General features: G+C 35.9%; 7 protein-coding genes across 12 annotated transcripts; 2 read left to right on the forward strand and 5 right to left on the reverse strand.

Annotated features, from left to right (window-relative positions):
- The first annotated feature begins 295 nt into the window (after positions 1–295).
- LOC129895120 (kinase-interacting family protein-like) lies at positions 296–4,175 on the forward strand. Of its 3 annotated transcripts, none has more exons than XM_055970775.1 (3): positions 296–471; positions 1,167–1,312; positions 3,030–4,175. In XM_055970775.1, the coding sequence occupies exons 2-3, from the start codon at positions 1,192–1,194 to the stop codon at positions 4,004–4,006; spliced, it is 1,098 nt and encodes a 365-aa protein (XP_055826750.1). In that variant the 5' UTR covers positions 296–471; positions 1,167–1,191; the 3' UTR covers positions 4,007–4,175. The 3 variants fall into 3 exon arrangements, with proteins under 3 accessions (XP_055826750.1, XP_055826749.1, XP_055826751.1); XM_055970774.1 differs by having other exon boundaries at positions 1,172–1,312; XM_055970776.1 differs by lacking the exon at positions 296–471 and adding an exon at positions 520–536 and having other exon boundaries at positions 1,172–1,312.
- Positions 4,176–4,193: 18 nt separating this feature from the next.
- Positions 4,194–8,191, reverse strand: LOC129895121 (uncharacterized). Of its 2 annotated transcripts, XR_008767723.1 has the most exons (6): positions 7,519–8,191; positions 6,165–6,214; positions 5,724–5,811; positions 5,318–5,434; positions 4,567–4,752; positions 4,194–4,492 (listed from the first exon to the last, which is right to left on the reverse strand). XR_008767723.1 is itself a non-coding variant. In XM_055970777.1 (5 exons), exons 1-5 carry the CDS (start codon positions 8,011–8,013, stop codon positions 4,442–4,444), a joined length of 801 nt encoding a protein of 266 aa, XP_055826752.1. In that variant the 5' UTR covers positions 8,014–8,191; the 3' UTR covers positions 4,194–4,441. The 2 variants fall into 2 exon arrangements, 1 of the variants encoding a protein (XP_055826752.1); XM_055970777.1 differs by lacking the exon at positions 4,567–4,752.
- Positions 8,192–8,699: 508 nt separating this feature from the next.
- LOC129896324 (xyloglucan endotransglucosylase/hydrolase protein 9-like) lies at positions 8,700–13,945 on the reverse strand. 3 transcript variants are annotated; one of them, XM_055972186.1, is made up of 6 exons: positions 13,691–13,774; positions 11,404–12,174; positions 9,885–9,986; positions 9,680–9,780; positions 9,372–9,565; positions 8,700–9,153 (listed from the first exon to the last, which is right to left on the reverse strand). In XM_055972186.1, the coding sequence occupies exons 2-6, from the start codon at positions 11,438–11,440 to the stop codon at positions 8,751–8,753; spliced, it is 837 nt and encodes a 278-aa protein (XP_055828161.1). In that variant the 5' UTR covers positions 11,441–12,174; positions 13,691–13,774; the 3' UTR covers positions 8,700–8,750. The 3 variants fall into 3 exon arrangements, with proteins under 3 accessions (XP_055828161.1, XP_055828162.1, XP_055828160.1); XM_055972187.1 differs by having other exon boundaries at positions 11,404–12,094; positions 13,691–13,771; XM_055972185.1 differs by lacking the exon at positions 11,404–12,174 and having other exon boundaries at positions 13,691–13,945.
- Positions 13,946–14,158: 213 nt separating this feature from the next.
- LOC129896323 (putative pentatricopeptide repeat-containing protein At2g01510) lies at positions 14,159–16,971 on the reverse strand. Its single transcript, XM_055972184.1, has 3 exons — positions 16,794–16,971; positions 16,643–16,720; positions 14,159–16,561 (listed from the first exon to the last, which is right to left on the reverse strand). Exons 2-3 carry the CDS (start codon positions 16,714–16,716, stop codon positions 14,176–14,178), a joined length of 2,460 nt encoding a protein of 819 aa, XP_055828159.1. The 5' UTR covers positions 16,717–16,720; positions 16,794–16,971; the 3' UTR covers positions 14,159–14,175.
- A 1,672-nt stretch (positions 16,972–18,643) lies between these two features.
- On the forward strand, positions 18,644–19,207 carry LOC129895218 (uncharacterized). Its single transcript, XM_055970900.1, has one exon. The coding sequence runs from the start codon at positions 18,774–18,776 to the stop codon at positions 19,125–19,127; it is 354 nt and encodes a 117-aa protein (XP_055826875.1). The 5' UTR covers positions 18,644–18,773; the 3' UTR covers positions 19,128–19,207.
- A 633-nt stretch (positions 19,208–19,840) lies between these two features.
- Positions 19,841–23,108, reverse strand: LOC129894516 (putative receptor-like protein kinase At3g47110; the record flags this gene model as incomplete). Its single annotated transcript, XM_055970227.1, has 2 exons — positions 19,841–20,245; positions 20,330–23,108. Coding segments are annotated over 2 exons (3,168 nt in total), but the record flags the coding sequence as incomplete, so codon positions are not given.
- A 145-nt stretch (positions 23,109–23,253) lies between these two features.
- LOC129894517 (putative F-box/kelch-repeat protein At1g20790) lies at positions 23,254–26,550 on the reverse strand. Its single transcript, XM_055970228.1, has 5 exons — positions 25,509–26,550; positions 25,275–25,418; positions 24,985–25,087; positions 24,366–24,505; positions 23,254–23,390 (listed from the first exon to the last, which is right to left on the reverse strand). Exons 1-5 carry the CDS (start codon positions 26,548–26,550, stop codon positions 23,254–23,256), a joined length of 1,566 nt encoding a protein of 521 aa, XP_055826203.1.
- Between the last annotated feature and the right edge of the window lie 339 nt (positions 26,551–26,889).

The raw sequence follows: 26,889 nt of genomic DNA on the forward strand, positions 1-26,889 counted from the left end.
AATCGAATTTCAAATATAAATTGAAACACTATTTGAGAGACCAAAAAAAAAAATGTTTTTCAAACATAGGGCTGTAACTAGAAGGTGTGTAGTAGCCTGTAAAAGTGACAAAGAGCTACTTGACCAATTGACTTGTCCATCAACTCTGTTCCCAGCAGCTACATTAAATAGACAAATACGGACTTTAATACGTGGCAGTTTCTGATTCGTTTAAAATCAAATCGTAGTTTGCGGGCTTTTATAAGCAAGAAACTATTTGACTTTCTTGTCCCTAACCCAAGAAATTGTCCCTCCCACAACCCCCCCCCCAAAAAAATGAAACTAAAAAGCCCCAAAGATCATCTCTCTTTTAAAAAGAAGCCAACTTTTTACACACTATAATTAATTGGATTTGCAACTCCGCCTAAACATGCAAATCGAACCCCCAAAGTGTTCTTCTTTAGCATCAACATCTTAGTTTGAGTCTTTGAGGTATATATATATATATGTATATCTTTTTATTTGTTTTATTTTAGTGATAAAAGATTTTAAGTAGAGTAAGCTTTCTCTGTTTTCATCACTCTGACTGTAGTATTTTTTTTCCTTTAGCATTTTCTCTATTCCTCTGTTAATTTTTGCTTACAACTGCTTCATGGTGCTCAGAATTTCTTGCATAAGCTTTGTTCTTGTAGAAAAATCCCTTTTTTCTGACTTGAAATTGTGTATACTTCATGGTTTTCAAGCCGAGGCCGATTCAGGATTTAAAGAAATTTAAACAATGTTTGGTATGAAAGTATTGAATTTAGATGAACTCGGTATTGCTATTCTGTAATCCGAACCAAAATCTGGTTGAACTAAACTGTGTAAATCATAGTGGAATTTAATGATGGTATTTTATATTTTAAGTTTCTTAAATGATCTGTTAATCTGCATTTATATCATACTGTTCCGTTTTACTTGTCATGATTTATTCTTCCTTTGAAAAAAACATTATATTAAAAGATTAAATTATCCTTTACATATATTCTTAAGCTTCTAACGTTCTTTGTTCTGTTCAATTTGATGATAAAGTGTACTTACTGCAAACAGAGCTTGAGTTTCTCTATATAATACTCCTATGTGCTTATCATTAATTGATGAAAGAAAAAAAATAAATTATTTTCTGATTTGAAAGGCTTTTTGAATAGTGCAGGCCCTATTTTGCCTGTTGAAATGAAGGCAAAACTGAAGGCAGAGAAAAAGGCATTAAGTCCAGTTTCTTCAATGGCTTCTTCAAATTATCCAAAAAGGAGAAGCTTCAGTAGACCCTCTTGGCTTCTTTGCACTGTTGCTGGTAAAATCATTCATATATCTAATGATCTTTTTATCTCTTCCTTATTAATTCTGTACAAAATCTCTTGAAGTATTAGTTTTATATAATTGGTATGCCCCTTTATTCATCTTCACTTAAAAAATGTGTTCCCAACTTTATAGTCCAGTGATTAGTGAAGTTCATTAAAAATCATTAAATTTTAGAATTAAATTCAAAAAGAGGCAAAAATTACTATGTAATTTGTCTAAGTTTTTGTGGTTAAAGTTATCGATCGCACTAATGTTGTTGTGACATGATTCAATCTTGAAATTTTCAAGATTTTATTTAGGAAAAGTAAGTAATAATAAGTGAAAATTGTACCATAGTTTGTTAATTGCTGTAGATTGAGGTGGTGGGTATGGGGTCCATTATTCTTAGGTGATGTGAACATTTCTTTCCCTAGGAAATTGAGTATTGTGTTTACCTTTATATTGGAAGGATAAACTGTTGTGAAATGTCACTTTCTTTCAATATGTAATATGATAAAACCAGAAAGTTATTTTCAAAAAAATCTGTCCTTTTCCTATTTATGTCTTTTGCAGTTTCTACCTAAATAAATACTTTAGAATCTTTACAAAACCTTTTTTCTAAGTTTTTTTAAAATTTGAATTCTAAATAGAGGGACTCATGTATTTACTTTTGTTAGATGCCGTGTTGCAGAATGAAAATGATTTTTTGCTTTCTTTACAGAATCTTTTTCTGTTTTGTTTTCTTTTCTGAAATTTATCTGTACCTAAGAGTGCTAGCTTTAAATCTCAGAATAGCCATTTTTCCTTTTTTTGGTACTAGAATCCAATGCTATTTAAAATCTTGTTTTTTTTCTAATTCTAAGTATGAAGGGCTTGGTGGGTTCACAAGATTTTATATAAGATCTTTGACTTGTGATGAATCCATACCCTATTAAGGAAAATGTTCATATAAATTGTTAAAACGTTCCATCAAAAATAATATCTAGTTTTTTAAAAAAGTATATACTTAAAATAATTAGACTATTTTTTATGGAAACGTTCTAACAATTTATAAGCTACAAAAAAACCAAAAAAGTGGTCACATGGTGGTCTTTTAACCCTTTTAATCTCTGGCTTAAAATAAATATTTGTTCATTATTTTCTTAAAAGAATTAATGGGTTAACATGATCTCATAAAATTTCTGGAGTGATTTTGAATTATTTCTTTTTAAATACTCCATTTTCATTTTACTTTGAATGTATAATGATAATTCTACTGTGCTTTTTTATTTATTTATGATTTAATGAATATTCCAAATAAAAATATTTGAGAAAAGTAGAGCTAAAAAATAAACTATTTCTCCTTATACAGTATATTAATATTTTTATTCTTTATCGTGCTGAGGAATTATTAATCGATGATAATCTACAAGTTGGTGTCTATAAGTTTTTAGAGGAAACAAGTTAGAAGGAATTTGGTTATTTTACTGTTGATTAATTAGTAATTTCCAGTATAAAGAAATAAAACATTTCTTATGGAGAATTTCTAGTCGATTGCATTAGATTATGTATAATTATAGACATGGATTATACATTTACATGTGTCAATAGTCAAAACTAGTGATTTAATTTTCATGTACGTCCAAATTTGTCACTATCTACACATGGGGAAGATATGGGCTAAAGATGAAAACAATGTGCTTTTGCAATTCAAATTCAAATTTCTATTGAATTGTTTTTATTCTCATTAGATTTAGATGAGAAGATGAAGAAGGTGGCTCTTAAAATCCCAGAAAAAGGCAGTCCAGACAGTTTTGCAGAACGCGCAGACGCCTATTACCAGAAACGACCACAGCTATTGTCCTTACTTCAAGAACTGTACAATAGCTATGTCTCTTTAGCTGATCGCTACTGCCAAGCACTAGCCAAGAACCATAATCATCGTCGATATTCTTCTCCAATTCCACCATTAAGTTACAATGGTGATGAGGAAGACTATGGTGGAGAGATCATTGATTCTGATGCAGAGAGTTCTTTATCATTTCAGCCTTCCTTTCCACCTTCAAGACAAGACAAATTTGACATTGAAATGATTGTTGCTGACTTGGTGATCAGAAATGTGGACTATGATTTTGTCTTGGAAGAGCTTAATCAAGTGGAAAGACAAAACCATGAGTCATCAAGGAAGATAGAGTTGCAGAAAAGCTTACTGGATGTGATGGAATCAGAGAGGTTGATTCTGTTAAATGAAAATGCTAGATTGGGATACAAGGTGGCTACATTAATGGATGAAAACAAGGCGGTGTCTTCAGAATCTCTGTTCATGAAGAGGAAGGCTGCTGAGCTCGCGAGGTGCATATTAAAGATGAGGGAGGATCATAGGGTTTGCATGCTAAGTCAAAAGATTGAGGATCTTCAAGGACAAATATATGGACTAGAGAAGAGGAACAAAGAGTATTATGATCAACTTGTGAAGCATGAAGAAGAGAAGACGCGTAGGTCCAAGTCGATGAAGGTTAAAAGAGAAGTTAGCATGAAATATTGCTTTAAAGTTCCTGAAGATGTTGTGGCTGGGATTACTAGGAGCTTTAGTTTTGGAAATCTGAAAAAGGGTGATGAACAGATGGGAAATGCTAATGCTGAAGTTAAGAAGAAAGTTCCTAAGCTGTGGGATAGGGTCAAGAAGTTTGATATCTTCTTTTGTGGACCTAATTTCAACACAGTTTAGTGCCGATGATAGGACAATTAAAATGTTTACTAGATTGAAATTAAAACTTTACTAGTATACCGTTAATTGGGCAGAAAGAGACACTTAACTCTTGTATTTTGTATGTTCTACTCCACCCTTTTAGCAGGATATGAATGACATATGAAGAAAACCTCTATTGCTGCCCTAATGACACACAGTTTCTATGATAAAGATAGGAAAGATCCTCCAAGATTGCTCAAGTTCTAAGATAAAACAATTTTCTGTTTACAGACATCATTCTATATACAGCGTCAAACTAGACAATGAACTACAACACAACCATTTATATTAGTGGAAGTGCACTTCAATAGACTTGGCATACATAAAACTTGTTCTACCTCAGCAATACTGAAATACTTGAGGCAAATTAGGTTGACAGAGACCGTAATTAGTTTTAACATACAAACATGTTCTTCATGCCAAATTTGCAAGAGCAAGCTTCTCCTTAAGCTTCGCAATCCGAGCCTGAAATAGTTAAGGATGATGACAATACATCAGTTGTGAAAAAACAGATCTTATGAGGAACAAATAGTTCTCACCTGCGTGCATGCATGTGGATTCAGCTGACAAATTTACTTCAGGCCAATAATTCTTTCTTGTCATAAAATATTCAGTTTGGATTTTGGAAGGCTTAGAAATATTTTAACAAACACCAGCCTCCACATGCATTAGCATTGTGGTGTGCATGGGCAGATCTCTCTACATACCGAGAAACATGAAGTGTACTGCCACAATCACAAAAAGTTGTGAGACCCTTTCATGGGGCATGCCATGTGGAAATTTTTAGTTTTCGTTAGATATATAAAGCTTTAAATTTTTCCCAGCAACTTGTAGCAAATTCATAACTTGGTAAATCATCTCAGTTTTAATTAGGAATATAAAGCTTAAAATCGTTTTGTTCCTCCAATATTGGTGGCAATTTTAAAATCTGGCAATTTATGTGCTTTTCCAGCCTTATCTTATTGGAACTACATTATCAGTTATAAAGATATTACCTAATGAAGAAGAGCTTTATTTAGCTATTGACACAACTAGGTAGACTAAAGACTTAGACCATGTTATAACCGGATTTAAACTACTACCGCATGAACTATATCAGGTTTCTGTCACTTCTCAAATAGCATCTTCATTGGCTTGTGGAGTTTTGTATACTTGTCTAGTGTTGTTAAAAGTAAATGCAAGGAAACCGACCTTTAAAAAAAATGCCTGAAGTCATAGGATTTGCAGTGCAGAACAGATGCAAAAGTTGAACTAATTCTACTCTAGAACTACAACAAATATGAACTGCACCTTGAAGGATTTTGAACGACGGATGGACGGATCTAACTCCAAAGCCGTGGAGTATGACTTCTCGGCTGCATCGACATGGTCCAAAGCCATCAAAACATCACCTTGGCAGATATAACCCTGTAAAAATTAAATCTAATAAATATTCGCAAGTAGGGATCCGTAGATATAGTACTTCGATGTTCACTTCCTAGTTCCTACAATAATCACAGAAAGAGAGTACATTATTATGCAATCATCTATTGTATCTGCTGTATTCTAAAGTGGAACTGAAGGGAATTGAGACCTCATGGTTAAAAACACTAATGTGAGTTTGTTAAGTTTAAGCCCCAAACATTTCAATATAAGTTTAAGCACAACATATGCTTTTCATGTATACTTCAGCAAAAGTAACAAATAACACAATTACTTCAGGATAATTGGGAGCAATATTCAACGCCTCATTAGCATCTTCAAGTGCCTCAACCAAATTTCCCGTTGCCAACTCTGCAGCAGACCTGATTGAAGACACTTATTTCAGCATCTTGTTCACATGCATTATTACCATCTAGATAACAAGGCATTAGTGACAAAATATTAAACATAAATTTGGACACTGGAACAAAATAAGTGATCCAAGGGTTTCTCAATTGACTTCAAGAAAACTCAGTAAATTAATCAGAAAGGAGGCCTAGAGCAAAAAATGCCAGGACATATGCTTAAGGGACAGAATAATGATGTTGCTTCCGCTAAAAATTGCAACACAATCATGTGAATAACAGATAGATTTAGGGTATCCTTCTGAGTTCTGATCATTTGATTACAAAAGGTCCCAATTTCCCATGGAAAAGAGATTTTAAACGCAATAAACCTGTCTTTGAGCATAATATGAACACCTCCAAACGGTTTAAGAGCAATAGCCTGCACAAAAATAAATTGCAACATCAGTGCCCTTAGGCAACAATCTTGTATTAGATACAACCAATAGGCCATATCTAAACGATACCCGTACAGCTAAAATATAAGTAACGACGGCAACATAGAAATAGTGAAAGGATTATAGCATCATTCGGAGACACTTTAACTTAGAGAGAAAGGATAGTGAATGCCTCAATAGGAACTATTTTTCTTTTCTGATGCACCAGACGAGGGACAATGAGGTTCAATTTAATCAAAGCCAAACTACTTGTGTTGCCAAAAAGCTGGAGACTTTTTTTTTTGTTTGGTTAACATGGTGTCCGGATCAGCTTGTGTGCACCTCGATTTGTACATACTACATTTCACCGGCACAAGCACCCACAACTATGCCTACTAATGCTTAGACAGATGAAGCGATCATGTAACTTTTGTTGCCTCTGGTGGAATTGAAACAATGATGTTGTGATCCATTTTAACTTCAATGACCCTTAGGTCACACTATTGGTTGTAGAAAGCTGCAGATTACTTCCGCTGGCAGAAATCCTATGCACTAGTGAAAACGATATGTATTAAGAGATTTACAATTTCTTTCTGGTACTGACGACACACAAAACTGTGAGTCTGGTGAATGAACTGGTATCAACAGCTTAGCATTTTCATTCTCTCATTATCACCCAACTCATTATAAAATTCAGTACTTCAATTCACAAGGCAACTTGGAAAAGTGTTTAAAAAGTAAAATTACATTGATAGAAATCTGAAATGAAGAGCCTCCTTGAAGCAGATTAGACAATAGATTGTCTGGAAAGCCAAGGCATTGGGGAAAAATATCCCCATAGTACATGTCTTGTCTAGGCTTTTCGAATTTTGAAGGATATCATTCTCTCCGCCTTGGTAATAAGTATCTGTCTGAGATTAGAAATTCTTCAATTCGATTATTTTGAAAGGGAAAGTTCATTCGAACATTTACACCTCAAGCTTCTGATAAACTGTGCCATATGTATGTAGATTATGTGATTCAATGACATTCTCTTTCTCTTTTTTAGTTTCTTCACCATTTTTATCATGAAATACTTCGATGGACTCATTATACTAATCAGAGTGGTAATTGATGTATTGATATTCATTCGAACGCACTCCATCCAGTTAAGACAGGTGAAAAAAGCTCAATGGTTAGTCTCACTAGGACACTCTCTTAGCTTTTTTATCCATAGCATTCATCAGAAGCATTTCAAAGAAATAGCTAAAGTAAAACTTGATCCAGTGTAATTCAGCAAAGTAGGAAACCACTAGTAGAAAGTACACACCTGGGAAAGTAAACTATGTGCCTCGGAGAAATTGCCATTACCCATCTCATCCTCAGCTCTTTTCCTCAACGCTAAAGCCTCCAAACTTCTCCTACTCTCTCCTTCAACGTCATCCCTACCAAGGCAGACGAACGCCATAATTTTAGCAGCTCGAGTAGCAGTACCACAGTGCTTAACATATACAGCACCGGGTAAAACGACAGCGTTAGGTCCAGCGCCGCAATGGCCAAGACATCCACAGGAATTAACAGCTACAAAGGGAGGACCAATTCCAGATAAAACTTGAAGGGTATCCAAGGATCCCTGTTTCCTGCATGCCCTGTCTGTGCAAACACGTATTTCTATCTTCCTTTCCACTTCTTCTTTAACTGATGATGATGCTTTGATTCTTGAATTGCTAATGGGTTTGGAATTGGGAAGTGGAAAGAGGAGGAATGGAGAAAAGGGTTGCTGAGAAATGCTTCTGAGAGTGCTCAGATGGATTGCATTCATCATTTCTCCAATTTCTTCCAACTTCTTGTCAAGCTTTCTTCATTGAGAAAATTTGCTCGCCGGAGATATCACGGAGACTACAGCGGTTTAAGGCGGGTACCGGATAATGTACCCTATCTCCAATTCTCTCTTCTTTTTTTTTTAATTGGAATTAGTGCCGATAAATTAAAATTTTATGTCCTGTGTAAGACGTATAAATGCAGTGATTCGCATCGTAGATGTAGCGAAAACGCTAAAAGGGAGACCTAAAGTTAAGGAAATTGTGTCAAAGTACCTATAATTTCTTAAAATCAATATAAATTTAGCTAAATATTAGGCACAATGAAAGAGAAAAATCCATATGTGAAATTTACTAGGTGAAAATAAGTTTTAGTTTTGCTAGTACATTGATTTTTTCGTAGGAGTATTTTGACTTTATCATAGATTTTGATATCTCTCTCTCTCTATATATATATATGATGGCATGAGTTGAGTTTAAATGGAGAAACATGATCAGTAAAATTCACATGAGTCATAATTGTTTTTAACTTGTTTGAGATTGAGACATAGTTATTATTGTTAAAAGTTTAAATTAAAATTTCAAACTCACAACACATTTGAATTGATTTTTTCACCATAGAACTGTCTTTAATGTTAGACCACATAACAAGCCAAACCAGAAAATTTTGATGAGCAAATTGGACCAACTTCAAAAACTGCAGTATCGAGACATTGACATTGCTAGAATAATGTTGGTGTCTCTAGTACAAGCACTCTTTAGGCATTTGAGTGAATCTTGCAGTATCCTTACAATAATCATACACCAAGTACTTAGATTGAACCATTTTGAATTGGCGTTTTTTGCTCTTTTCTAGCCCCTTCATGGCTGGTTTATCCCAAAAAAATTGTGCTAACTTGCCACATTTTGCACCTGCAGCAATTGAGTCCTCACCAGACAAATCACAAGCATCGATCTCGAGCGATCGAAATGTTGTAACAAATGGAGAGTGGCTCCAGTTGGTCTTCACTCTCCCTCCTTGTGTAGCCCAGTCATCTGCATTCCACAATGATCCATAGATTCCCATCCCTTGATTTTTCGGGTATGGAACACCTTTTTTCTCCTTGTTTTTAAACACTCTAATTGGAATATCATCAACTGAAAAGCTGCAAAAATTAAAGGGCCAAGCAAAACTCTTCTTTGTTAGTACTGGATTTAAGTTATGTACACGCTGACAATATAAAATTATAAAATAGTAATACCCCGGTCCTAGGGAGTTACACCTCTACAAACAACATCGATAAAGTTGCAACCCTCTAAAATTATTTCATGAAAAGTTCAAAGATATCTAGAGATGGAGATGGTTGAAGTAAGAATTACTTACATGATAGAATGATGATTCCAGAAGAAAGAGTAAGTGTGAAAGTCTGCTGTTGGATCGAACCACAGACCGTGCCTCTGCTCTCGATCTCCGGTGCCATTCACGTATACATTTGTTTGTACTAGGTATGGTTCCCCTGAAACATTTCCCAGAAATTCAAAGTCCAGTTCGTCATGATTAACTCCTTCTGATGACATCTACAAACCACATATATATTCCCAGTAATTAGTAGCATATTAGGCCATTAGTTATAGTTTGAAGAAACAATATATTGGTATTGATGAATGTTTGGCGTGGTTTTCATCACGTACATAAAATGCAATGACTGTTCCAGCAGAATCTCCTTCAACTAGTTTGATCTGTGCGCTGGCTTTCCCGAACAAATATTTGATCTTCGACTCAAATCCGCAGCCTTTGTGAATATGAACATAATTAATCAAAAGGTTATGTAATTATATTGCCTTGAATAGGCAATAAAATAAGAAAGTAGATATGAGTGAATGAATGAAATCTTACCAGAAGCATTGTCAAGGGAGAGAGTAACTTGGTCTCCTACAGCAGCAATATGGTCAGGTGCCCAGCTGGACTCGAAAACATCAGTGAAGTTGACACCAACCCCTGTGTTTAGTAGCATAGATAGGATCAAAAAGACAATCACAGAGGATGACATTGCTGTCTGGAACTTGAAGCTGATTAATTTCAGAGTTCAGAAGAAAAAAGGTTCAAGTCTATCCGTCTATTAGGAAAAGCGTCAATCAAGAACTTGAAGCCACTCTAGTTTTATATAGAAGTTGTGTTAACATAGTACTACTAGACTATATATATTTTTTAATTATATTAGTATCATGGAGTACAACAAGCAAAAGAATATGTTTTAGTGGCAGCCATGGTACAGTGGACTGTTTGTCAGCACTGTAGGCTTTTTCTTCTCTTGTTTCGTTTACTATATTCTTCCTTTACTAGATGAACTGATTCCTTGCTGCACTCCACTAAAGCACTAACTGCAAGTGTTTTGATAGTAAATATTTAGGTGCAAATATTCTACAATGGAAACTTCAATGGACATATAATGATGAGAGAGGAACAAAGTGGGAAATTAGTTATTAGGTGGTAGAGTGAAGGAAACCACAGTATATATACTGCCGAAAGTTCCGTATGGCAACAACCCACCCACTAAAGTATCAGAAAACGCACTATGATTTTGTGGCTGAATGAAGAAGGGAATAAACAAAAATAGATTATTCCAACCTGCAATACAAATCCCCAGAAAGGTAGTAGGATATTAAGCACTACCTAACTTGTTCATTATATTTCATATACAAAATTTAGGGAGATTTCAAATTGGTTGAATTGCAATGAGTAATTTAATTAATTGAAAGCGAGAAACTAGGTTAAGTATCATCAAGAATAGCCAAAGTCAAACGGGCAAGCACATTATGAGTCCAAGTAGAAGCAGATCCAAAATTTGAAGACAACAATGGCACCACTATCTTTAACGTAGACCTGGAAAGAGAAATTCAGCTATAAAAGGAATGTAGCAACTGGCTCCGAACCCAGGCTGTCACACACAAACAGAGGCACTAAGCAGAAAATTCGACCAGTGTACCCAACTTGCTTTTGTGTCTCAAGGTGCCTAACAACTTATATGGTCGTTCCTCAAGATACATATACAGATTTTTTCCTGAAGTTAATGGGGTCCGGTGATCCCTCTGCCTTCCACGTAGGCCTCTGGCCTACTTATATACTGATTATAGGGTGTTATCCTACCTATGTACTGATTACAGGGTGAGAAGATGAAATCAGCTTTGAACTCTTTGCTATATCAAATTCAGGCCAACTGTCAAATATCATGGTGATAAGTGCAAAGTCAAAACAAAAATCTGAAAAATTCTATGACATGCGAATAGTTGTGCAATCTCTTCATATGAATTACCCAGTCAATATACTTCAAGTTACACATACTAGAATTAATCCCTGGTGGCTACACATTGGCCATAGGAAGAGGGAATGAGTTAAGCTGCCAAGGTGTATGTACCAGGCGAAGTTGAGATTAGTAGACAGAAGACACCCATAGGCCCCTCCACCACCTGGAAGTAATGCTAGTAGCCGCTGTTCCAAGCCCGAAGAATGATACAATATTGGAAGGATGCATCTGGCAAAGAACTAAACAGAATGAAACTATTAAAATTACGAGATACAGAATCTCCTGGATGCAGCACACTGAAGAATCTTATCATAGACTAGCAGATCAAAACTAGAAGAAAGTAGAAGTTGTTTTTTTGACTGAATTGTGAGCGCTCTATAACTGGTCAAAACTAAGAGGGAAAATCAAACAAGGTGATCTCTGGGACAAAGTATCAAGTTATATGGAGAAGTAAAGAAGCAACAATACAAAGTGATTTTGACAGAGTCAGCTCACTCTTGTAAACACACCCAAATCTATCCTTTTGATGTCGAAGAAGGCATATCCTGAGCATAGAAGGCTACTATGGAACACATATCCATGAAGTCCTTTAACAAAAGCTTAAGAGTCCTTTAACACAGACGCATCGTGAAGAAAAGGAATCCTTTCAAGTAATTATCCCTGAGGTAGCCGGCAATGCAGAAAACACCAACTACAACATGTAGGGACAAAGTGCATCATTTTGTGTGACCTGCCGCTACAAAGAGGGCTTATACTGCAGCTTGAATCTTGGAAAAGTATGCCCCCGTGATGATGACAATCTCTGGACCAGCATATAAAAACGTTTGTCATCCTTCACCCATTTAACATAATCAAGAGCATTTTTCTTTGATCCATAAAGTACTGCACAAACAGGAGTATAAGCCGACAAAGTAAAAAGAACCAAAGAACAACCTTCTTTATAAGACAAATCTGGGAAAACAGGACCTACAATGACTCATAATAACATCTGAAGTGGTGGATTAAAAAAAAAAATCTGATTAGAACCATGGTACTTGTTATTTAGAAAAATCTTCATGCAGGAAGGAGAGCAATGACAAAGTTAAACATAGCATACAAGCCATTATAGGCACAACCACCAAGTGCGTAGACAAGTCAGATGCATCCAAAAAATACCTCGTCTTTTAAGACCAAATAGGGACAGGAGATAAGGTAATTGTCAACCAATCTTGTTATCTTTCCTTTTTGGAAAAAAGAAAGAGAAAAAAGAAGCCTAATTTCCAGGCAGATCAAATGATAGCTTTTCAATTACTCGAACTTTGGAACCTTTGTTGTTTAATTGAATTTATTCAATGTACAAAACATTGTTATTCCACATTTTGGTTGTCTCCTCTCACAGTACTCCCTCTATCCCAAGCTGAAGCCTGAATGTCGCATTTTCATTTTCCAATTGTTCTAAATGCTACCCACCCAAAAGAAAAAGTTGAGAAGGCATTATACTAAACAAAGTATCGACAGCTACATGGATCCTTAGACATATAATGAAATGAGCAGCATGTACTCACTTTTACACTTACAAAAACACCTTTCTCCTATTCAAATGCTAAATACTGATAGAGTAATCAATGGCTCCCACATCATCCCCCTCGCAAAACAATCCACTCCCAGAAGTCATTTTAATTTATGCAAAAAGTCAAAACAAGATTTGCAACTTGTGATTCAGCAACGGACAATCACAAAAGCGAAAGAAGGAGAGAATGATGAGATCGTAAAAAGGTCCATATGTGTGCAGATATCCCCAGTTCTTTAGATAGATTAAGCCATGTCTATCACATCCCTGTATTAAAAGGTAAAACGCCTTTCATGACGATCTCGATAAGCAGCAGATATATTAAATATGCATGTAAGTACAACTATTCCAATTTTTTTCTTTTATACTATTATTTTCATTTCTGCTGATCATGAATTTTCTGGCATCACTATCAGAATTTGTAGAGAAGAACATTATGATAGTAATCAGTAATAATTTGTAAATAACCAACTATGAAACACTACAAAAATAAAAGAAAGTGAAAATTAACTCTAAGATAAATAACATCTTGAATCTACTGGTTTCAGATTGTTTGTTCTATATAGTGAGATCCTTTTATCCTTTCGAGGGAGAAAACATTGTGAGAAACAATAGGGGAAAACATTAATGGCCAAAAATGTACATAAGTAGGATCTAATGGCAATCAACTTGATACCAATCTCATTTCCATATGCTCTTTAGATGTATGTCCCCTAGACAAAAAGCTTGTTGTCTACTTCATATAAACTAGCATCTTACTGTTGTCAAATCTTGTCAAATGATAGAAATAGGTGTCTACTGACCACCTCTTATGATGCCTTTGATGAACTCAAAGTGGTAATAACATACCATTATAAACTCTTTGCCAGCTTCTCTTTTTAAGAATCAGGCTCTTCCAACAAGCTCCCTTTTGAAGATGAGAATGACGTAGACTTGGCAAAGTCACGTTTGTATTTCCCAGAACACCTCCATCTCCAGACAGAAATCCTGTTCTTATTGTTAAAAGAATGATGCGTGGTTTAGGGAGAAAACCAGTGTGCTCTAGAAAAAAGATGGAGCGTTCTTCAAGAAAAAGTAGAACTTGGATCTTCATGCATTTCATTGCAAAAGTTCAAAATGCCCAACTTAGAGATATCATAATTGCAATAGTTCACAACTACAAGCTTTGGAGCTAAGAGCTGCAATCAGGCTAAGGCCATCCCTTAAAGTAAATATTAATTAGCATCATCACCCAAGGAATAAATTGCTGAAGTCGACAAATTTTATGACTTCCGGTTATAGAGAAGGGAAAGCACATACCGAATGAAATGATCTAAAAATCATCTATCCATATCTCACCAGTAATCCTCACATGAACATGATCCACCTCTAAAGTGATGGAACCTACTTGAATCTCGTACGGTAATCTCCCTTCCAACAATTTTTGAGATAACTTTAATTGCAGCATGACAATCAACACAAGCTCGCAAATTTTTCATAACAATAATGGGTGATCCTTCTGGAGTATTAATCAATGCAAACGCAATGGCCAACCTCTCACTATGATATTTTAGTGATTCTATTTTCATTTCTTCATCCACATTTTGAAGGGTACAACTTGTATCAGGCGTGTATCCTTCCTTGTCCATTAGCTCAACCAATGAGTCAATTTTTCCTCTAATCTGCTCAGTTTGTGGATGGGTTCTATCATTTGCTGTGAATACATGAACTCTGTGGTCAATCTCAACCCAGCTATAGGCAGTTACCTTTTTAACTCCCCGTTCCCTCATAGCCTTCTTGACTTTTGCCGCATTTTCCCACTTGCGTGCTTCTGCATAGATGTTAGACATGTTGACATAAGCTGCGGCATCTCTAAGAGCATCCATCTTGAAAAGTTGGTCAGCAGCCTTTTTGGCAAGGTCTTGATTCTTGTGAATTCTGCATGAGTTTAAAACTGAGGACCACATGATCTCATCCGGTTCAAATGGCATTTCAGAAATCAGCTTCTCTGCTTCATTGAATCGTCCACTTCTACATAGCACATCAATCATTGTTGCATAATGTTCTCTCCTTGGATCAAGATTATATACTTGAGTCATGGAATTAAAATACCATAATGCCTTTTCAACAAGCCCACGGTGGCTGCAGACAGTTAGGACACTGAGGAAACTAACAGAATCAGGATAGAGACCTGATTCAATCATATCAGTGAAGGAGCTAAATGTGGCCTCAGCATCACCATTCTGAGCATATGCCGAAATCAGTGCATTCCAACATACTATATTCCTATCAGGCATCTCTTTGAAAACTTCAATTGCATCTTTCATGGACCCACATTTTGCATACATGTCCACAAGAACGCTGCCAGAAAAAACACTAGACAACAATCCCAGTCTGATCACAGATGAGTGTAATTGCTTCCCAAGAGAAACTGAAGCCAAATTAGCTGAAGCTTTTAAAGTGCTAGCAAAAGTTGCCTGGTCACCGTGAACATTTTCTCTATTCATCTCCTTGAACATTTTGAGTGCCTCCTCATGAAAACCCTTTTGAACATATATTGAGATGATGGTTGTCCATGGAACAGAGCTTCTGTAGGCTAGATTTGCAAATATTCTATTGGCATCCTCAAATTTTTCACACTTTGCATACATGTCAACAAGGGCATTTCCTACTCGAACTTCTGAATCAGCTGTTGTCACCACTGCCTGTGCATGGATTTGTCTTCCCATTGCTAAATTTAGTTCTGTCGCAGCAGCACTCAACATTGTGGCAAAAGGAAAATTCTTTCTGTCAAATGATGTGCCCTGTAGCCTTTTGAAGAGATCAAATGATATCTCATACAGCCCATTCCATGCATAACCTGTGATAATTATGTTATACGAAACACCATCTAACTCGGGCATCTCATCAAAGAGATTCTTTGCAAAATCTATATAGTCATGCTTAGAGTAGAAATCAAGTAATGCATTTGCAACAAATATGTCCCAGACATAGCTTGTCTTGATGGCAAGTCCATGAATTTGTTGGCCAAAAATAACATGGTCTGATCCAACACTCAAACCTAGCATTGCTGCAAAAGTAAAATCTGAAGGCTGAAAATCCATATTCCGCATTTGCATAAAAAGTTTCAACGCTTCTTCACGGAAACCGTATTTTGTGTACCCTGTTATCATAACATTGAAGCTTACCGAATCTTTAGTTGACATTTCACTGAAAAGTTGAGACGCTATATCGAGGCAGCAAGTTTTGCAATACGAATCTACCAGACTGTTGAAAACAATAAGACTTGCACTAAATCCAAATCTAATGATATGGGAATGAATCTGAAGTACTTCTTTTAAAGTAGTTGTATCATGAAAACCTGATAAGAGAGTTGCAAAGGTGATATGATCCGGCTTAACCCCCGACCTACACATCTCAGTGTAAAGATTAAAAGCTTCTTCGGGCTGATTGTTCTGAGAGTAACCACCAATCATTGTAGTCCATGAAACTTCATTACGAGAGATCATGCTATCAAATAACTCCCTAGCATGAGAAAGATTCCGGGACTTCACATAACCCGAAACCATCATGTTCACAGAGCAAGTGTTTTTGCAAGGCATTTCATCAAACAGCTGACGTGCCTTTGCTATTTGATTTGCTCTTACTAAATCCTTCAGTTGGAAGTTAAAGCGAGATATTTCTGGGTCAAAACCAGTTTTAACTATACGGGCATCTACTGGAACATCAACAATTCGTTCACTGCATTTCATAACTCACCATTTAATTAAAAACGTTTTATAAAAAAAGATACCATGAAAAAAAAACAAGAAAGAAAAAGACCTGAGGCCAGAGTAAAATCTCTTGGAAAACATCCTAATTGAACCCCATGGAATTTTAGCTCTTAAATTTCCCATTGTGCTGCAAGGATAACCAAAAAGATTAAATTTTTAGAAGTTCCATCAATTTGTTACTATCACTAGAATGAATTTACCTGACCACACGAGTCTTCTGCAAGAAAGCTTTTTTCTGTTTTCCCGTTTTCTTAAGTGGAACTAACCATCATTGGCACTTGACGGTTTCCCGCCCAGAACCAAGAGGACAGAAACCCAACTTGCTGTCAAGGAAAAAGCAAAACTGTTCAAGGAGAACTAGGAAAAGTGTTTCTTTTTTATGTGTCTGGCCATACTCAAACTTAAAAGCCTTAACCAAGTTTATGTAGTATGCCTTGAAAAAACATTAGTAACCTTTGTAAAATATGACAAACTATCTAAGGTAAGAGTGACTTTTAGTAAGACAAAGATGTTGATATGTATTTATTATACATCATTATAATTTTAAAAAATTATAATTCATAATTATAGTTAGATTTTTATAATAAATTTCTCTCTCATCTCTTTTTTTTTCACTCTCCTCCTTCCCCTCTCTCTCTGCCTCACTTGCCTCTCTCCTTCCCCTCTCTATATCTCCTGCCTAGTACAAACGTTTTAGATTGCAAAAAAAATTGTATCAATTTATTTTCTGTCAAATTGTATTTCGTATCAATTATATTATGTCAAATATAGATGAGAGATTTATATTAGGTGAGAGATGGTGAATACACAGGGAACAAGTACCCTTGATATTCGTTGATACAAAATGCATTCGTTAACTCAACTTGATACAACTTCATACAATTATATTCACTGGTTCAAAATGTATTCATTAATACACTTGATACAATTGTATTCGTTGATACAAATCAATCATATTCGTTGATATAAATCAATCATATTCGTGAAACAACGAATACAACATTAAGATCTCCATCAAGTCTAAGCATATGGAGTCACCTTGATATAGGATTGCGTATCGGTCGATTCAGTTCAGTTTTGAAGTTTATCGCTTCGACTTATCAGTTATTGATTTGTAGACATGCTAAACCGTTGTAGAACCATTAAGATATTGACTTATTTGTTATTGTTCGTTATTGGTTCGATTACCAGTTTAACTGTATTTGACATAAAACAAAAAGTTATTGAAAATCACTTAGAACAAGGTGACAAACTAAATGAACCAAGCACATGAATTGACATATTGCATCTTGTTCAAAAGCAAACATTAGCACATTGTACAATAAGTAAGAGCAGCCAAAAACAAAAGTATGAAACTAAACTCTAAGTTAAGGACTTTATATATCGAAGGTACAAATATAATTTATTAATTTAATATTTGATTATCGATTAACCCGTTAAGAAAATACATTAAATTGTTAAGAATCGATAATCGGATAATGAAAAAAATTAAAACCGTTATCGAAATCATTAAACTGATAATCCATCATCGATAAACCAATATTTTTTTCTATTCGAATTACTGATTTCAGTTCGATTTGAAGAGTCCTACTTTGATAGGTATTTTTTGTCGTAATGTAGATAAATTTAATGGCTTTATTTTTATAGCAAATAAAATTCAGTTACTTTAATGTGAAAAAGTAATTTTGATTAAAAAAATAGATTAACAAAATTGCATTAAGAATTATATATATAGACAATAGGAAATATACATGATCTTTTCTAGGAAATATACATGATCTTTTCTACGTTTTAATTTATATACCTTAATCGAAGTATGGACATCAAATAAAGCAATGTTCGATGTAAGCTTGAACATAAAAGTTTTCAATTTTTTTGAAAATAAATCTACATTTAGAAATTCCATAAAAGATATTATAAATTACAATTATTAATAATTTAAAATATTTTAAAAAATCACAAGGAAAATATAATTTTTTCAATTGTAACAAGTAAAAAATCTATAAATTGAGCTCACTTTTTTATCTTTTTAAAAATATACTCTCTTTTTCAAAGTTTGTGTTACAAAACCTTATTACCTGTGAAATTAGGAAATCAGCAGAAATTAACCCCTCTAGATCCCCCTTCAAGTTCTTAAGCTGCGAGAAAACAGAGAACAAAGGCATCGAAGGCAAAGATCCATGTCGGACCCATACGAGAAAGTGAAAGGAGGTCGGTTGATGTTCAAAGGAGGCGCAGTAGCCAGCCGCAGCAAATCAATCGACAAGAAGAAGAAGAAAAAGAAGAATAAGTCTGCCGAAGACGTCGTTTCCGATGAGCCTTTAACCGGTGACGCCGCCGTTGCCGCTACTGAGCAACAAACTGACGCTTCCGAGGTTATTTTTACGATTGACGCCGCTAAGCGCAGGAAATACGATGATTTGTTCCCTGTCGAAGCCAAGAAATTTGGGTACGACCCGAATGCTAAAGCCAAATCCGTCGAAGATGCTCTTGATGACCGGGTCAAGAAGAAAGCAGACCGTTACTGTAAATGAATTCCTAAGCTTTTTTTAGAAACTGTCTGTTAATCCTTGTAATTTCACTATTTCAGGTTCAAATTATCTTATGATTCTCAGTTGGCTGTTACCTCGGGGCTTATTAATAACTTGACATTAGAGTTTTTAGCCCCAATTTTATTGCCTATATCAATAGCATCGTATTTTGGAGAGTAGTTACACACACTTTTAGTATTGTTGCGTTTATTGATCTGCTAATTCAAACCTCAAAGGATGTCTGCCTAATTCTCCCTTCTAAGTAAAATTTTCTTTGACACAACATTAGTCAGTTCGGCTATCTTTGTCTCTTGTTAATGATAATTGTTAACTAAACAAAAGATTTGATTTTTCACTGTTTTTAGGAATATGAATAAGCAATATATACAATGATTGAATCAAGATTTCTGTAGATGCCGAGTTCTTCCTCAATTAACTAATTTTATCAACTTCCTGGATAAGCTGTGTCTACCTTTCCATGGTTTATTAGATGCATCTAATGTAGAAGTTAAGAACTAACATCTGATGTTCCTAAACTAAAGCCATTAACTATCAAGAAATTTGATACTACCTTAGTTCTTCTGCATGATGAAAATACTACAGCGACTTCAAATTTTTTAGAAAGACTACAATGTTTTCTTACCAAATAGAGAGAATGTAAGACTACCAAAACATTTTGAATCAAATGCAACACAGCACTTTCACTTGTAGCCTGTGGCCTCAATCTCCTCTTCATACATCTTCTGCTCCTAGAAATTTTTCTCTTATTAGTGTCAACTTATTGTAAACTTGTCTCATGGTCAATCTGTCTCTTGGGGATTCAGCTGAACATGCAACTCCAATTTCAAGTACGCCAATCAAGCATTCCATCTGTTCTTTCTTGATACTGCCCCAGTATTCTTCTTCATTGGTTTCTTTACTCATCATCTCACCCTGAAAAACTGTTTTGTCTAGAATCTCCATAACTTTCTCTGGCAATGCTGTTTCCACAAAGTGGTGGAGACTAGCGCTTGCTTGGAACAAAGTGTCTGTGGGTCTTCTTCCAGTGAATATCTCCAATAATAGAATCCCAAAACTGTACATATCTCCTAAAATGGAGGCCTTACTACCCATGCCGTATTCTGCAACAAGCAAATTCAGCTTATAAATAAGCCACTTTTGTTAGAAGAAATCATATCACAGTTTTGTTTACCTAGAAACGCTACCTGGGGCTGCATAGCCAATGGTTCCCATAACTCCAAGTGAGCTAAACTGATGTAGTTCTGGTCCATTACTGAATCCAGGAACGAGTCTCACCAAACCATAATCACCCAGATGAGCTGTGAGATCTTCATCAAGAAGAATGTTCTGTGGTTTTATATCACAGTGAATCATCGGTGTTTGACACTGATGGTGAAGATAATGAAGTGCAGATGCCACATCTATTACGATATTCATTCTCTGAAGTATGGTCAAGCTACTCTTCTGTATCTCCTTTTCTGGATGTAGCCATTCGTCCAAGTTTCCTTTTGGCATGAACTGAAAAACTAAAGCTTTAAACTCATTTCCCTTGAAATCAGAACTTGAGCATGCACTGATGACCTTGACAAGGTTCCGGTGTCTAATGTTTCTCAATGCTTGGCATTCTGCTATGAAGCTTTTTGAAGCACCTTGATGCTGGAGATCCAGTACCTTGACAGCAACAACCATCCCATCAGAGGCAAAAGTTCCCTTGTAAACAGTTCCGAAACTGCCAGAGCCAATAAGATTCTCAGAAGAAAATCCACCAGTTGCAATGCGGAGCTCTTCATAAGAAATATTGGGGTAGAAACGTGCAGATTCAGATCTATCTTCTGGTTCTGGTCGATCTTTCAAGTTCCTTCTCCAACAAAGGAGAACTACTAATAAGCCCAAGATTGAAAATGAAGCAGCAAAAACAATTGTCAAAATAAACTTGAGGGCAAGTACATGCTTCTTCTGCGTCTTTTGCGTTTCTTGATAAACACAAGTGCGTAAATGCAGCTCTGGAATCCCACCACAAAGCTTGGAGTTCCCGACAAATGCATCTGCACTCAAATTTGAAAATATTCCAGTGACAGGAACCTCACCCTCTAGATTGTTAAAAGATAAGTTCAAGTAGAGTAAGGAAGTAAGATTTGCTATGAAGTGAGGGATTGGCCCTGATAGGTTATTGAGGGAAAGATCCAAGGACTGGAGATCCTGCAAATCTTCTAAATCGGGAATGGTCCCTTGGAGAGAGTTCCCCTTCATATAGATCTCCCCCAAGGACAAGCATTTTCCCAGAGATCGTGGAATCATACCCGAAAATTTGTTGTAAGAAAAATCAAGATAAGTAAGATGGCTCCAGTTACCAATATACACCGGTAACGGTCCACTCAAAGAGTTATAATATGCATAAATTTTTGTGAGGGATGAGAGAGCAATAAGTTGTTGTGGTATAGTTCCAGTCAGGTTGTTTTCAGAAATGTCCAATTTTAGCAGTTGGTTACAGTTTCCCAAGGTTGAAGGTATGTTACCCTCTAACCTATTAAGTCCTAAATAAAGAAAGACGAGTTCAGTGAGGTTTCCTATTGAAGAAGGGATTACCCCGGTCAAGCGATTGTTACCCAAGTTGAGACCTCCCAAGTTTGTAAGTCTTCCAATAGAATCTGGAATGCCAGCTGTAAGATTGTTGTCACTCATGTCGAGTAGATTCAAATTCACCAGATTTGAGATCTCTCTGGGTATGCTTCCACCAATTCTGTTTCCGAAGAAGAGTAGGCGTTGTAATTGACTAGAAAGGTTTACTATTGAATGAGGTAATGTACCTACAAACTGGTTGTCTCCAAAATGGAGCATTTGTAGACTGCTGCAGTTGGTAAGAGAATTTACAAAGTCAAGGTCGTCATTCTTACCGTATCCAAGATGGTTACTCCAAACATTGAGCCACAACAAATTCCGCAAGTTACCAAAACCCTTAGGTATATTTCCAGTGAAATTGTTAACAGGAAAATCAAGCTGTAGCAATTTTGAAGCATTGGCCAAAGAGGATGGTATGGAGCCACGGAATTGACAGTTCGCCAAGTAAAGTCTTTGGAGATTAGGGAAGTAGTGTCCTAAATCGGATCTGAGATTACCAGAAAAGTTGTTGAAAGAAAGTGCTATTAATTCCAGGGATGACAAATTGTATAACGAAGGAGGGAACTCTCCGGATAAGCTATTTACTGACAATCCAAGCAGCCTCAACTTGGTCAATTGAGCTAAAGAAGCTGGCACTTCTCCCTCTAGACTGTTGTATGATAAATACAACTCTTCTAAAAATGTAAGATTTCCAATAGAATCTGGAAAGATTCCTGTAAGGTTGTTATTTCTGAGATACAATCTCACTAACTTTGTTAAAGATCCAACTTGGTAAGGAATCTGTCCCACAAGAGTGTTGTGGTCCAGGACAAGGCTCTTGAGGTTAACACAATGCGATAGATTAACTGGAATTTCGCCTGTTAGATAGTTAAAACTCAAATTCAGGTTTTGAAGCCTTGACAGCCTGCTGAGTTCTTGAGGAATTTCGCCATGGAAGGAATTTTCTGCAAGGTCAAGAGAATTGAGCAAAGAAAGATTTCCGAGATGACCTGAGATTGTACCTGCCAGACTCAGCCCTTTTAGATTCAAACTGATGACTCTTTCCTGTGTCAGGCCACATTTTACTCCAGTCCACTGACAGAAATGAACAGATTGGTTCCAAGAGGCGAAAACTTTTGATGGATCCTCAGTTATTTGGGACTTGAATCCAAGTAAGGCAAGTTCGTCAGTTTCATTTCCAAGTATAGAAGCTGCTGCAGCATATTTGAGAGAAGATGAGAATAGAAACACAAGAAACACAGCATGGATTGCCAGAAAGGTGTGGGGATTAAAACTCGCTGGGAAAATTTCCATTATGGAAAATGTCGAGCAAGAAATGACGCCTCTCACAAATATTGTTTTTGGTATTGGAGAATAAACACACGATTATAAAAATTATTTTGTTAGCATTTCTTTTCATGATCGATTCCAACTTTGGTGCTCTATCAAGCTTTTCTTTAAAATATGCATTAAAGAATATTACAGTTGTTGAAATTGAATTTCTAAAGTCACGACTCTCTGCTTGTTCTTCTCACTCAATTGCTTTATAGGAGGAAATGCAGCTGCAATATAGCGGTTTATACTCAAATGCAAGGTCAAAACAGCACAAATTTAATACAAGATGCTCATTGACAAAGACATTGCTGATGGCTTTTTCTGACGTTAGCTCTGTGGAAAAAAAAACACAAAGTTTAATTGGTCAACGTATTAGTGAATAAGGAGAATATATCATATATTTATTAATCCCTCCTTATTCGGAACAGATGTAATTTTAGTTATATTCTAATATTTTCTTGAAGATTAGGTACTTACCACTCCTCAATTTAAGCCGCAAATTGTGACATTGACTAACCTCTCCCTAGAGTGCTTCAACTGACTTTGAAGAAATTCCACTTAGATGTCAGGAAATTATATACTCTATTTCATTTTCTATTCTTCTGGTTTTCAAAAAAAAAAAAGTCCTCTCAATGCTTTAATGTTTAATAAATCTGAAAAATTCTATCAGACCTTTTAGGGGATCATAAAGCAGGATCAAATGGTCATGGTAACAATGTTCCTAATAGGTTGTGATTTTCCTTCCAGATTCTAGACACACATGAGGTATTCTTGTCCCAAAGTTAAAGCATCATGATCAATACTTGAAATATGAAGCAATTGCCCAAAAGAAAGTTTATATTCAGATTCAAAATGCATATAGGGAATCCCTGAAAAGAAAATTCCATTAAGTTAGGCATGCTCAAATGGTTGAACATCTCCACCATTAATCGATAGATAGGTTAGAGTGTACTCTGGAGGGTTACAGAGAACACTATTGATCTTCCTAAAGGGTGGTGGGATGGAAAAGAAATTTTATGGACACAAGCTAACATTTGATGGAAGCAATACAGGGGATAATTAATTTTGTCCAATACTGCAACATTGGTCTCAGTATCGTACTATAAAGATTACACTTTGTAAAGTATCCTTGTACCAGAAAAAAAAAAACCTGCTTGTTGTCGATCCAGACTGGAAAGTCATTATTAATGCCATCCATACCAGATATGAAGTTGTCCAAAGTGTGGGAAACCCTCCAACTTCTGCTTGCACTGTCATAAGCACAATTGACTATGTACTTTCTCAAAATGCATACAACGGTAAGTAAACCTTGCGCCATCCCTAGCCATATATCGCAACCAGTCAAAATTTTACCGTAGCTTGGAGTAAAATGATTAATAAACTCAGGATGGTCAATGAGTATAGCCTCATCTCTTTTTGTATCAAAAGTTACAACACTACCATCACTTCTAAGCCAATAAAGAGAATCACACCAATAAGCAGGTGGACTACCGAAGGATAAAAAACTGACATTGGTTCTCAGTTGGATTTCACTTCATAAGCCAGATCACTCCATAGAAAAGTGAAGCAAGAAAGCAACAAACAAAAATCAGGTCCTGTTCTAAAAATTTTGGAACAAAATAAAAACAGAACATATGACAATGATTGATTGACAAAAGCAAATTTTAAATGGAAGATTCGCCAAACATCTTCCCCTGGCGAGGCTAAAATCTTTCATTTATACGAATTCGTCACTTGAAATGTGCAGCAGTTGCAAAAAAAGAAAGAAGAAGTTTTTATTCAAAATGCATATAGAAAATCATGTCTGTTACGTCTATTACAATATTTAACTATGTCCTCATCTCCCAGAAATAGCATATTAAGTCATGTTTGAATAGAAAGTAATCATTATTGAAGATAGTGAAGGGCAGAAAGCCAGGTCTATTACAATATTTCTTCTTCTTCACCTCCTCCTGCTGCTTCTCCTCCTCCTCCCCCTCCTTCTGCCGCTTCTTCTTCTTCTTCTACAGATTCCTCTGATGAACTTTCTTCTTGGATGGAAAAACAAAATAGGAAAAGATTAGAAATGATTTAGACTTGTTTCAAGTAAAAAAGCAGACCTAGCAATTAGAAAATGCCACTGAAGTCAAACAAAGAAGGCACATGATATCTGAACTTAAGTCTCATTTAGGACATCACAAGAACTAAAATACAAAATTGAACTTAATTAACTGGTACCTTCGATAATAAATCTTCTGATATCATCCAACTTTGCAGCAATATACTCCTGCTGAGCAGTCTTTACATTATTGGAGGGCGTCTTATGGACACAAGCTAATGTTGGATGGAAGCAATACATGGGATAGTCAACTGTGTCCAGCAATGCAGTCGTTACATTATTGGAGGGCGTCTTATGGACACAAGCTAACGTTTGATGGACGCAAAACATGGGATAATTAACTGTGTCCAAAACTGCAGCATTTTTGTACTTATTGATCTCAGTATCATACTCGTATAGATCATGATACTGTGTCGAGAGACGTTCTACCAGAAAAGACACTTGTTTGCTGTCTATCCAGACTGGAAATCCAATAATAGTGCCTTCCGGACTTAAAACGAAGTTGTCAAAAGTTTGGGAAACCCTCCAACGGCTGCTTGCACTGTCGTAAGTAGCAATGACTACAAACTTTCTGAAAATGCATACAAGGGTAAGTAAACCTTGCGCCCTCCCTAGCCATATATCTTCACCAGTCGAAATTTTACCATAGCTGAGATCAAAATGATCAAGAAACTCAGGACGGTCAATTAGTATAGCCTCTTCTCTCTTCGTATCAAAAGCTAGAACGCTACCGTCACTTCTGAGCCAATAAAGAGAATCACACCAATAAACAGGTGGACTACCCAAGGGTAAAGATAGGAAAGTATTGGTTCTCAGCTGGATTTCACGCCACAATCCAGATTGCTCTGATGAAAGTAGGTGAAATTTGTAGAACAAGTTGGAATTTTCAACCAGCTTACTTATGGTTACCAATTTGTACTGATCTGAGTTCGGGTAATCAACCGCTAGGCCTGTTTTTTCTAAATCATTTCTTGGAGACTCTGTATACGGTATCAATTGGTGCTCTCTAGTTGTGGGATTGAAAACACAGTAACGCCTAATTCTCTCAAAGTCAAAGAGAATTAGGCCATTACATGAGGCCAAAATCTCGAGGTCATAGCTTAAAGTTGTCACGGATTGACTGATTGGGTTTAAGGAGATTTTGGGGAATTGTCTAAATAATCTCCCATCATTTACTAAATAGATGAGTTGTGAGGAAGTGTCTTTTTGACGTTGGAACAATGTTTTGGAAAATTCAGGATGAGAAATCATACCTTTAATATTTTTTGATAGAAGTTTACATTGAACAACAAACTTCAAGGGCAAGCGGGAGATGATCTCCATTACCATAGCATCTGGCATTTCTGTACTCACTAATATACCATTGTGTTCCTCTGCTTTGTTGCCGTTTTCCATTCCCTTAATTCTATCGATTCTCTTTTTCGAGTCTAGAAAAGAAGATATCAAATGTTTTACCTAAAATGAGTTCATGTTTATGTTGGTGTTAAATAGTATAAAATTTTATTAGGGAAATCTCCGAAGTGATTCGGCAGATCCTTGTGAACAATCAATGAATTAGATAGATGGACCTATATGAATCTTTCCCTCTAAGAAATCAAAACAACAAGTAATATATATTGTTCAAAATAATTATATCACGCTTAAGAGTATAAGTGTGTTTAATCAATTTGTGAATTTGGTTTATGTAAAGACATGACATTTAGGCTTAACCCCCAAAATTAGCTTATTAGGAGA

The sequence above is a fragment of the Solanum dulcamara genome, chromosome 7, assembly GCF_947179165.1.
Source record: "Solanum dulcamara chromosome 7, daSolDulc1.2, whole genome shotgun sequence".
NCBI classification, from domain to species: domain Eukaryota; kingdom Viridiplantae; phylum Streptophyta; class Magnoliopsida; order Solanales; family Solanaceae; genus Solanum; species Solanum dulcamara.

Excerpts from the sequence above, each read along its gene's own strand:
- LOC129896323 (XM_055972184.1), bottom strand. The coding sequence starts at position 16,716 with ATGGGAAATTTAAGAGCTAAAATTCCATGGGGTTCAATTAGGATGTTT. Across the intron at positions 16,562-16,642 it reads AGATTTTACTCTGGCCTCAG|TGAACGAATTGTTGATGTTC; the intron begins GTCTTTTTCTTT and ends TATGAAATGCAG.
- LOC129894517 (XM_055970228.1), bottom strand. The coding sequence starts at position 26,550 with ATGGAAAACGGCAACAAAGCAGAGGAACACAATGGTATATTAGTGAGT. Across the intron at positions 25,419-25,508 it reads TAAGTACAAAAATGCTGCAG|TGCTGGACACAGTTGACTAT; the intron begins TTTTGGACACAG and ends TAACGACTGCAT. Across the intron at positions 25,088-25,274 it reads CAGAAGATTTATTATCGAAG|AAGAAAGTTCATCAGAGGAA; the intron begins GTACCAGTTAAT and ends TTTCCATCCAAG.
- LOC129895218 (XM_055970900.1), top strand. The coding sequence starts at position 18,774 with ATGTCGGACCCATACGAGAAAGTGAAAGGAGGTCGGTTGATGTTCAAA.
- LOC129895121 (XM_055970777.1), bottom strand. The coding sequence starts at position 8,013 with ATGATGAATGCAATCCATCTGAGCACTCTCAGAAGCATTTCTCAGCAA. Across the intron at positions 6,215-7,518 it reads CACATAGTTTACTTTCCCAG|GCTATTGCTCTTAAACCGTT; the intron begins GTGTGTACTTTC and ends ATTTTTGTGCAG. Across the intron at positions 4,493-5,317 it reads GTCGTTCAAAATCCTTCAAG|GCTCGGATTGCGAAGCTTAA; the intron begins GTGCAGTTCATA and ends TAACTATTTCAG.
- LOC129895120 (XM_055970775.1), top strand. The coding sequence starts at position 1,192 with ATGAAGGCAAAACTGAAGGCAGAGAAAAAGGCATTAAGTCCAGTTTCT. Across the intron at positions 1,313-3,029 it reads GCTTCTTTGCACTGTTGCTG|ATTTAGATGAGAAGATGAAG; the intron begins GTAAAATCATTC and ends TATTCTCATTAG.
- LOC129896324 (XM_055972185.1), bottom strand. The coding sequence starts at position 13,943 with ATGAAATGCATGAAGATCCAAGTTCTACTTTTTCTTGAAGAACGCTCC. Across the intron at positions 9,566-9,679 it reads GAACAGTCATTGCATTTTAT|ATGTCATCAGAAGGAGTTAA; the intron begins GTACGTGATGAA and ends TGTGGTTTGTAG. Across the intron at positions 9,154-9,371 it reads TGGAATCATCATTCTATCAT|CTTTTCAGTTGATGATATTC; the intron begins GTAAGTAATTCT and ends TAATTTTTGCAG.